The sequence below is a fragment of the Hyalella azteca genome, unplaced genomic scaffold, assembly GCF_000764305.2.
Source record: "Hyalella azteca isolate HAZT.00-mixed unplaced genomic scaffold, Hazt_2.0.2 contig12729, whole genome shotgun sequence".
Classification (NCBI taxonomy): domain Eukaryota; kingdom Metazoa; phylum Arthropoda; class Malacostraca; order Amphipoda; family Hyalellidae; genus Hyalella; species Hyalella azteca.
In genome coordinates, this window is record NW_025942679.1 from 1,716 (window position 1) to 13,037 (window position 11,322).

An 11,322-nucleotide genomic window follows, 5' to 3' on the forward strand; every position below is an offset into this window, starting at 1 on the left:
ATGTTTTTTTTTTGTTTAATTCTGAAAAAAAACACGGATTTGACGAAGGTTAGTAAAAACGCATTCCACTCTAGTGATTTAGTGGATGCACATTGTACTGAGAAGTTCCGTTGAAAAAGTCAACTAGAGAATAGAATACCAGAATGTTGGAAAGCGCACTACTTGCTTAATCAAGGTCGCATCCGTTAAGACAATGAAAAGCCGAAAAAACGGAAAGCCAAAATAATGTAGGAGCTTCTGAACTGTTTAAGGCTCTTTCCTGATTCATTGCAACATCTTGTGTAAGAAATTAATAAGGCTCTCAAACGCAAAACCTAATTTAATTGAAAACTATATGAACAACGAAATAACTCTTCCTAATCATTTTATTGAAACAGATACTTTAGGCCATCTAAAAAACGATGTTTTGAGTCAACGAATGAGTTGAGCCTACAGTTAGCCTAATTGAAAAAAAAAAACAGACACGGTCAGATTTGAATATTTTATGGTGGAAAATGCATTATGTCATCAAACTTGGATGACATTTCTTGAAAATGATGAGAAATTCCGGCGTTGGATGCAGTTGTTCGTGAGCACAAGGAGTGCTTACGCGATGTTTTCAATTAAACTTGCACTTGGAAAAGTCCATCTCGGGGTGCTGCGACATAAATCTGAAAAATCGGACATGTTAAGAACATCACGAAGAGATAGTAGAAAGTCAATCTCATACGAGTATACTTTATAGTGTTCAGGAATAATACCATGGATACTCTTTTACAATTTGTAATCTAAAATCTTAAATTATGTCTATTTATATTAATGTTTACACAGCAATGAAGCTAACGAAGCGCATCTTTAAAAAATAGGCTCTTCAAGTATTATAATGTTGAAATAACTTCCGTAATTGTTTATAAAAAATATAACTCAGTACTCACGGCAGTGAGTGACAGAGAGCGCCTTTTCTCGTCGACGAAAACTTGAGGTCACGGACGGACAGACAGACAGAGACAGACGGACGGACATGGCGAGCACAATAGTGCATTTTTTCCATAAATGAGAAAATGCGCTAAAGATGTATACAATAACAGACGATATAATTGTACTGTTTGTTTCCTTCATGCACAAGGAACCATTAGTCTCTTTCGTCACCTTTAAGATTTAATAGGCTTTATACAATAATTATAAACTCGGTGGAAGTACAAGAAATGAGAGATATTTCTGTAAACGGCAGTAAAATTGTTATACAAAATGTTTAGTATCAATTGTAAGTAAATTCTCACGGCACTTACTTCTTGAGGACTTCTTGCTTCTTTTGTTCATCAGAAGTAGGGAGTCCCATTTCCTTCTGACGCTGGTCATACATCATCTTCTCGACCATGCCACGCGTCTCACCGTCCAAGTCACTCAGGTTACTTTTCTCGGGATTCACTTTACGGGTGTTGATTTCTGGGTCACTCTTCACCAACTTCGACCACCACTCCATCTTGTTGATCTGAATACACAATGTGGTAAAATCCAGTGTACGTGCTGAGCATCATAATTTGTAAGACGTTTGAACTTTCCTAATTGCCGGATACTTTTTGAGTATATGTACTTGTATTAATTACTCAAAGCACATTAATTGAAAATACTCATAATAGTGAAATGAAAACACAAAGAATAAGTTTCCAAGGATATGAAGAACACCAGTAAAAAAAGTAGAAACATTTTTAAGATAGGAAAAATTCAAGCATGGACATTCATGACGACGACATTTTCACACAGTGCAAAAATTTTTTTGGAAATTTGGATTTTTTCACATTTTCAGATATCGCTGACTATGTCATGCAAATGATTATAAGTAAAGAAATTTTGAGGCTCACACACCTTCTCGATCTGCAGGACTATAGCTTGTTCATTATCCAGGTACCAGCTGCACTCCTCGACTTTGATCTCCTTGCAGAGCTCATCGTTGATGATGGGCTCGCTGTTCTTCAGTCCAACCTTCAAGCTCCGGCGGCTGAATTCTACTGCAACGTTGCGAGACTTCACACGCATGGGTAGGGGAATATTTACCTGCCAGGAATAACAAACAGCAAACTCGCGTGAACATATGAAAAGAAAAACAATTTACTTAGAAGATATTAATCGTTTTGAATTTAGGAAAAAATCAAACTGTATGAAAATGAGATGCAAACGATCTAGTCTAAATTAAGCAAAAATCTGGGGTAGGTATATAATTCAGTTAATCATAGAACATTTTGCACATTTGAGCTTTAAAAATTAATGCTGAATTAATTCCAAAGCATAAAAACTATACAGAGATACAAAATGAATACCGTACATGAACCTGAAGTATTGCAAGTCTTACCTCAACTTCCTGTAAGGTTTGGGTCCAGCTATATTTATCTAGAGTAGCTCCATTGCCTTCATTGGGCTTCATTTTCCCCTTATCTTCCTCTTCGACATCATCATCATCTTCCTCCATTTTCTTGTTCTGGAATGAAGCAATCAATTAAATAGTATCATCAACAGCAACACAAATATAAAGTTCAGATGAACATAATATTTTCTAACAACCATTAAATAATCCCTCAGCATATACTAAACTCATGATGATAGAGAAAGCAACATACATGATTCATCAAGTGTTTGCAAATACAGAAGAACATGAATGTCCTCATGAAAACGTGCATCAAAATTTTTTCAATTGAGTTACTAATGTATGGGAGCAGCTGCCCCAGCAATTTAAACACCTACGAGTAAAATATTATTGATGCAAATGTTGGTGTTGCTATGGTATATTTTTTATAACCAAAATCTTAAATTTGAAAAGAGAATGAAAGAGCTGCAGCTTACATCGTTATCAGATTGTGCCTGAGGTGCTTGTCTCACAGCATCGCCAGCATCCTGAACACCTGGTGTGATGATCTCCTCCATAGCTTCTTCATGGGAGCCATTCTGCCAAGACAAACCCATAATTATACATAACTCTCATGGTATTTTTAAAGCAACAGTAGTGAAAAATAAATAAGAATTGAAAAAAATTGTTGAGGCATGAATCAATTTGGTTGGCAGAGATTCTTGATAGATAACGAAATAAATAGGAAAAACTTGTCAAGAAGTGGAGCTTATGGTAACTGAACAATTTACAGCTAACAACATTGCCATAATAAGGGATCCAATTCTCATGAGTTTGTACTCAAGAGCCTCATACCATTGAATTTAAACAAGGCTGAAATAAAGTAGGTAAATGATTTCAATTATGGTAGAAAAATGTGACAATGAATGTTAGACATTTTGTTTAAAAAAGTCAATGAATCGATTTGAAAATATATGAAATTGTCTTTTCTCATAGTATAATGAACATTCAGTCCGAACTCCTAATCATTTTATTTCAAATAACTTACTTGTTCAGAAGAGTTTTTCTTTTCTTCTTCAAGTTTTTTCAGCTTTCTTTCTAGTCTTCTCTTCTCAGCAGCTTCATTTTCAGCTTTTTTCTTGTCATGCGCCTCAAAAGCCATTTTCTGATACTTTTGGAATTTTTCCAGTAGAGTCTGTAAAAAGGATGAAACCAAGGATTAAAAACCAGATACCTGCAAGAATTTAAACACCAAATTTTTATTCAACATACCTTCAATTTAGCCTTATTGAATGCAAGTGCTGCTTATATATGGATACTGAAAAATAGTGCCCATAGTGACTAACATCTTCTGATTTGTATTAGACACCACACTGTAGCACCACTGATAACCATCAATCATCAGGCTATCATATCTAACTAATATTTAATGGTAATCAATACCATGCTGTAAATTGTAAGAAGAGCATTAAGTAGGAGATAATAGCCCAAAAACCAATGACCACAAAGAGATGGTTGGCACACCTCTCAGATAATTCTAACAGGCTTACTATAGTTTATTTAAGAAGGATTAATCCTCAGTTTTTCATATTGAATGATAAATACCAACAATTATTCATGGGAACCTCACAATAAAATCCAACTTCACCAGGCTAAGTCTATGAAGGTCTCACTTTACTGTTAGGTACGAAAAACAATCACTCACAGCCTGTCAAGATGGAACAGTTACTTAGTACGTACTTTTCTGATCCCAATATACATTCTAATTTAAAATATAATGGATAACTAGAAGGTAATGATTGTGATTACATGTATACAAGTGGCAAGCTGCAAGCACTATATCTGCTCAATATATCCATTTATTGAGGTTGAAAGTAATAACCATTAATCTATTATGAGAAAAGTACTTACTTTTTTACTCTCTTCTGGTGATGTGCCTGTATAGAAGTCAGTTTTTCGGGCTAAAAACCCAAAAAAGGTTTCCAAGAGCTGGAAAAACAAATCAATTTATAAATGCAGAGTTTTGGAAAAAAATTGAAAAATTTACCTGCAGAATCTTGAAAAATTACTTAAGGCTAATATCATTTGCTCATCAGCAGAGTGGAAATCTAAGATTAGAGGTTCACTTAAAAAAAAGCGTTCCGCCTTGAGAAAAAAACGTTCCAGGCAAGTGGCAACTAGAAACAGGTTTGCAGGTTGTCAGAAATTGGCCTCGGCATGAACGTTATACGTGAGTTACGTCAGGCAACACAGAGAAAATCCTAAAATTGTTAATTGTGCGCGTCACTTACGGATAAGCAATAGGAATCTACTGAAAGAAGAGTACACGTTGTGCTCGGTAGAAGTTACAAGGTCGCTACTGACACCAGTAGAGAATCATCACTCACAGTCACCAATGAGCAAGGGAGATCTTGGGAAGGCTGCATTATTCATCAGAGATAAACATTTTTCCAAAATATCATAGTCCAGTCACCAGTGAGACCTAATTTACTATGTATACACTACCACCTTCCACCACTGCAATCAATCAACATACTACGCTAGAAATGGCAGCAACAATAAATTAAAAATAGAATAGAATGAAAACATTTTGGTAACTTTTGAAGTAGTAATTTTATTATAAAAATTGAAACACAACTACATATTTAGAAAAAGAACATAAGACAAATTTTTACAAAATCATGGGTTACAACTAGAACTATATTATAAATGAAATTATGAACACATATGAATTTATATATTTCTTGGTGAAAATTCACACATTTACCTAAAATCAGATATTTTAAAAGATATTTTAAATTATATTAATAATTCATGATTTCACATAATTAATATATACATTATTCTCCATTTTTGCAGCTGTGTTGTGTTGCTTGGGCTTGCTTTAGTTGATTGGCTCAAATTTGACAGCCAAGTTATAGAGGAGAAGTTGAGAACTTCAGGCATTAATAGAGTAAATAGACTTATAAAGATTGGGAAGTTGAAAAATTAACTTGATGCCAGAGCAGCCAGATTGCCAGTTATATGTTATGTAAAATAATTACCGTAAAATGGGGTAACTTAGACCGGCGGGGTAACTTAGACCACTTTTAGTTTTTTTTACAAAAACCCCCACAACTCAAAAACTATTTGACATAGAAAAATTTTGTCAATGGGCATTAAAGGCCTAATACTGAGGCTACATAACACAATAGAAAGATTTAAAAAGTTTGCATATCTAATAGGTTAAAAAATTAAAAATGTGACCCACGAAAAAAAGCTATTATTTAAAGCCTGTCAGAGTACCCCCTCCAATTTTTCTATTTTTTGGTTAAATAACTCCAGGTTTTGATGCATTGTAGTAGAACTCTTCTAGTTACATATGCAAATGACAAATTTTAGGAAAGTCTCATAGTTTGCAAATGGGGGGTGCCGCCCCCAAATGGGGTAACTTAGACCACCTAATGTCAGCCCTGACGGGGTAACATAGACCGGCTTGGAAGTTAATATAAAATTACCATATATAACATATTTTATGTTTGACAGCCTATTTATGTTTTTTCTTTATGTTTCAGACTCTACAGAGTCTTATATATGGTAATTTTAACTTAATATCCAAGCCAGTCAATATTACCCCATCAGGGCTGCCATTATTTAGTCACATTTCCCTCATTATGGGGTGGCACCCCCCATTTGCAAACTATGACACTTTCCTCAAGTTTGTCATTTGCATATGTAACTAGAAGAGTTCTACTACAATGCACCAAAACCTGGAGTTATTTGGAGTTATTTTACAAAAAAAAATAATTGATTTTACCACCCGGTCTAAGTTACCCCAAGAGCTGGGGTAACAAAGACCATCACTTTTTTTGAAATTACATAAAGACTATGAGAGGCAGGAGCCAGCAATTTATGGTGAGTGAAGCTAGAGTATAGACCTGTATTTTGCATGATTCAATTCAAGTTTAATTTAGCTAATAAGAAAATGGCATCATTTATAAGAAAAAAAGTGGTCTAAGTTACCCCATTTTACGGTACTAAATTTTAGACTTGAATACATTCTACATGCATCATATTTTTAAAGATTTAAAGATAGAAATCACAATTCATGAATACATCTAAATTACTTACATCCAAAACTCCACCAGTATGTTGCTGAGCCAATGCCATCAGCATGCCATCAAACTTCTCAATATTGTCAGCCATGATGAGTTGATGACAAAAATCTAGGTACCTATTCAGTTGAAATGTTGAATGTGTCGGCTATATATTTAAATTAACTACTACGGTAGACCTTAATTAAAAATCTGATGCAATTGATTCTGGCAAAGGATAAATAATTAATGTACAATAATTAAAATTTGGGCTAAAATTAGTTTTCAAATGTTACAATGTTACTCCTAGTCCTAGACCTACCTAGTTCTTACTCTTACCTTAGAGGCTCATGCTCAGCCTAGGGCCCTAGGAGGCTAGGCCTATGACTGGGTGGCCTATGTTAGGTTTTCATGAATCATTGAATGTACTACAATAGGCCAGGGGACAAAAATTCTCTATGCATGCTAAACTAAAGTGGCTTGCACTGTTGACAACACACACAACCTAACACTGTGACTGTGTGACAAAAGTATCAAACAAGGCTGAAGGCTAAAATGTTGATTGATTTGGGTAGGGTTAGGCTTAGGGCGATTGCTACCAAAAAGACATAGGTATATATTTGGAGCCACAATATATCAGTATATATACTGAGTACCAACTTGGTGATTTAAGGCTTACATTCCTTACAAGTTACAACAATATAAAATTATCATCTACAAAACCCATTTAAAACAGTAAAGTTGAATCTAATAGTAGAATAGTGATGCATTTTGAAATGGAACTTAATATTTTGGAGTTATATCTCTTACAGCGGAAAGTAAGAACTGTAAGATACCTACTAGCCTAGGCCTACTAGGTGCTCGTATTCTAACCACTTGTCATCTGCAGCAACACGACCGCGCGGTTCAACGAGACTGTTCTGGAAAAAACGTCCGCGTTAACATGGTAACGCTGTGCAGAGCGTAAACAACAAGGTTGCAAATGACATTTTAAATGATTTTTTTTTTAATTTTTTTGGTGTGTTTCTATTTGAAGCCAGTGTCATTGATAACATCATATCTTACATACTTTGGTACAGATGTATTTCTGTGACAAGTTAAGTATGTCTTCTCCTTATATCCCTTAAAACGATGTCTAGCTATTTGCAGTATCATGGGTTTACCACCACCTGTGAATCATCCAAATGTAAGTACCCGTACAATAGTCTGAGTGGAGAAATTCAAGATCAGATTAATTTTTTATTGATATTCAGTCTCACTAATCGACCTAAATTTCTAGCCAGCTTCAAGTCGAACTCGAGGGTTGATGATCATTGATCATTCTGCCAATAACAGGACAGATTTCTACCGCTCATACCCGTGTGCAGAATTTACAACCTTAGCCGCATGATCCCAATGCCTGAACTGAAGCTGTTGGAATTATTTTTTTTTTATCTTATTCCATTACTTCAGCTTTTTGTACGCAGTCACGACGCAGCTCTCTTCTGTGCCTGGATTTGTGGAGGCTCAATAAGAGATCGAGTGGTTCACATCACTGGCTCTGTATCGTCTCCTACTGAAGGAAGTCACCGTTGCGATGAGGCATCTCTGCTCTATGAAATGGAGACGGCGGAGCAGAGCTGGGCAGCGCTACTTTGAAATGTAGCGGCCGCTACCGCTACATGCTCTAAATGTAGCGGGACGGTAGCGCTGTAGCGGCAAAACCTCGTATCGCTACTTAAATATGTAGCGGGCGCTACCGGTACCGCTACCGCTCAGATATCACCAGTTGAGTAATTGATGTTCTAAACATGCATAGTAAAAAAAAGTGGCCTACAATTTTCTCTTGAATATTGGAGACGAGTCAGTACAGACTACCGATAAGTTTTGTGACAGTGATGAGAAGAAGTAGACATGTAGTCGTACAGTCTTCTCAAAGCCTCGAAACCACACATCCGTAAGTGGCAGTTCCCATCCAGGAGCATCCCGCTTTGATGAGGCACTTTGGCTCAGCTGCCGTGACAGAGACTTGGCACAGCCAAAGTGGGTGACGGGTAATGGGCGTGGTTGAACTAATATACTAGTACGAACTTCAACCATGGGTATTGAGTATGTCGTTCGTAAAATCGGAATAAGCTTGTCACGACCTTTCTTTTTAGTTCAGGCTTGTGCCAGTTCATCGTTATATGCTATATGCTCTAGTTCGAGCATTATTATGAGTACAGTACAGATATTTTTCTTCGTTCAATGGAGTTTAACTCAGCAATTGAGTTGTTATTCGTTTTTTATTGCAAACTTGCAGGTTGGCCCGAGCTTGCTCGAGATCGATCATCCTTAAAATATTAAAATCTCGTTCCATAAAAGCCCGTCTTTTTTTATCCCGTCAAAATAAATCTCTTTAATCGTAATAAATCTAAGGCATACAAATTGCTAATATTAACCCGTCCCGTTCAATTCCATATTTTACTCAGAATTCACATTCGATTATAGTGTTGCATACAACGAAAAATCTATTTCCGAGCCTTTTGAATACATTTTATTCATACCAATTAAAAATTGAATTTCAATTTTTGATCTAATCTTTCTGCAATGCGTTACTATCCCTAAATTTTTAGGTACATGTAATATCCAGACATGATAAGTATCCTGCATGGGTGCGCTTCCCAACAGCTCCTATATATTTCCAGCGCCAGACTCCAAGCACTGAGACACACAAACTTTTAAAGTGTTTATGAATTGTATATTATCATGAGTTTGTTAACTGTGTTTAGTGTTTTTCGTTTGTATGGAAGTATTACCATTACCAGCACGTATTCACTATAATGCATCGGGATATTACTTGGCTGTTAACGTTGAGGTATTACTACCAGGCATTGAGAAATATACGGGGGCAGATGTTTGTTTGAAATTTGATTCATGAGATTGTTCAGACATGAAAATCTATAATGCCTTCTAAGCTTAAAAAATATAACTCAGTACCCACAGCAGTGAGTGACAGAGAGCGCATTTTCTCGTCGACGAAAACTTGAGGTCACGGACGGAAGGACAGACGGACAGACAGACGGACATGGCGAGCACAATAGTGCATTTTTTCCATAAATGAGAAAATGCGCTAAAAACGCAAGTTGAGTGAGTGTTCAAAGGGTCAAAATGTAAACAACACCTGGCTTAACTTTCAATGGGTTTCGAAATAATGGTCTATTAATGGACTCCCAAATAACATAGTTTATCTTTCCCAAGCGACGCCAGGTTAAATTGTTGCTTTCAAATAAATGAAAATCAGCAATATATTCTGATTTTCCAATCTGAGATGCGATTGGCAGCAAAAATCATAGAATTATTTTTGAACAAGATGACACACAGAAAATTTCAAGTATACGAAAGTTCATAATGCACGATTTACAAATTAATGGTACATTCACATTTCAAATTGCATCGAAACAGAGTAGCACTTCTATCACGTAAATCATGTCATATCAAATGACATCTTTCTCCATCTAAGGATTTACAAAAAAACCTATCCTTCACAGATATACAGAGCCCGAATACAAAACTGAAGCAGCCAAAAATTCCAAGGAATTCGAACTAGATTTTTATTATCGGAGTCTGGATCACAGTCTTGGTACGTCTAGGGTAACTCTTTTGACGTAGCTTGTCATAATGATGCGTATCATCTGCCCATCCGGCACGCTTCTTTATGGTTACTAAAACGAATTTCAAGTTTATGAAGTCGCTCAATCTGAAAACTGCTTCCTTCCCGACCCTGAACTTTGAATACTGCGGCGCTTATGATCAGACGTGCCGACAGCGGTTCTTCATCCCACCCGTAAGATTTACTTGATAATTTTAAATTAGACTAAATTAGATATTCCGGAATCATCACCAAACCTAAATGGGAGCAGCCTTGAATTTCAAGTTGGATTCATCTTTACAATATAACGCAGGTACAAATGAAATGAGTTATAACGCAGTTGCATATAAATGTTGAAATATAGTATAACATAATTGGTTGAAAACGATATAGATAGGTTCATAGTCCCACCTCCGTGTTTCGCAGTGCTTAATGATAAGACCAACAAAAAATTAAGTCTTAGGAAACGCTCTATAAAACAAAGGGTATCGTGGATACGCTATGCCAGTTTTAAAACAAATAATAAACCCGTCAACAAACCGTAAAATATAGGCTAATTATTGAAGAAATCAAAGCCTTAGACCACAATTAATTACAGGTAAAAATAATAAAGAGCTCACTTGAATCACTACGGTGCTATATAAGTTCATTCATTCGATGAACATATAGCATGCTGGTCGGCTTCCGACGAAATTGTGTGAGTAACAGCGATGCCGTATTTCGTTCATGCACTTAAATTATTTTATACCCAATAAACCAACGATTATTGAAACAGAAGCCTCAAAATGTCTGGCATTTGAACAATTGTGTTTTTGCTTGTCGTAGATATACTGGCTAGACGTGTGATCGCTCCTCAGCACCAGAAGGAAGCTCACTCACACCTTAAGCTTGTTTAATTATTTACTTTTCTATTTCTCTAATGAACACCAAGATAACAGGTTATGATATCTGTTGACACTTATGAAAGCACACTTATATAAACTTATACGGTGAGTCAAATTCCAGTCGCTCGATGAAACAACATGTTGTTCCCGCAAGGGCAAAAGCTCCAGGCAAAATAAGTTGACTCTTCAAATCGTCCAGATCAAAGATTTTTGCTAGGAAATTACGGACCAAAATTATACCTACAAAGCAGACGACTAAAAGCGATGAAACTCTCACGGAAGGTCGCCAACATCACGTTGGAGTAGTGAGCGCGATCGAGAGAGGGGCGCAGATTTGAAAACCATTGAAATACAACGCATTTAATACCGCAAATTTATGCGATGCATGTAGAGAGTTGCGTTTTTAAAGGTCGGTACCGTGCGCTTCATTTCACG

At 36.2% G+C, this 11,322-nt stretch overlaps 1 protein-coding gene across 2 annotated transcripts; it reads right to left on the reverse strand.

The window, feature by feature from the left end:
* Positions 1 to 303: 303 nt before the first annotated feature.
* On the reverse strand, positions 304 to 6,592 carry LOC108668203 (nuclear migration protein nudC). 2 transcript variants are annotated; one of them, XM_018155376.2, is made up of 8 exons: positions 6,431 to 6,592; positions 4,232 to 4,309; positions 3,369 to 3,515; positions 2,818 to 2,919; positions 2,330 to 2,455; positions 1,846 to 2,034; positions 1,269 to 1,471; positions 304 to 650 (listed from the first exon to the last, which is right to left on the reverse strand). In XM_018155376.2, exons 1-8 carry the CDS (start codon positions 6,503 to 6,505, stop codon positions 599 to 601), a joined length of 972 nt encoding a protein of 323 aa, XP_018010865.1. In that variant the 5' UTR covers positions 6,506 to 6,592; the 3' UTR covers positions 304 to 598. The 2 variants fall into 2 exon arrangements, with proteins under 2 accessions (XP_018010865.1, XP_018010864.1); XM_018155375.2 differs by having other exon boundaries at positions 2,818 to 2,922.
* Between the last annotated feature and the right edge of the window lie 4,730 nt (positions 6,593 to 11,322).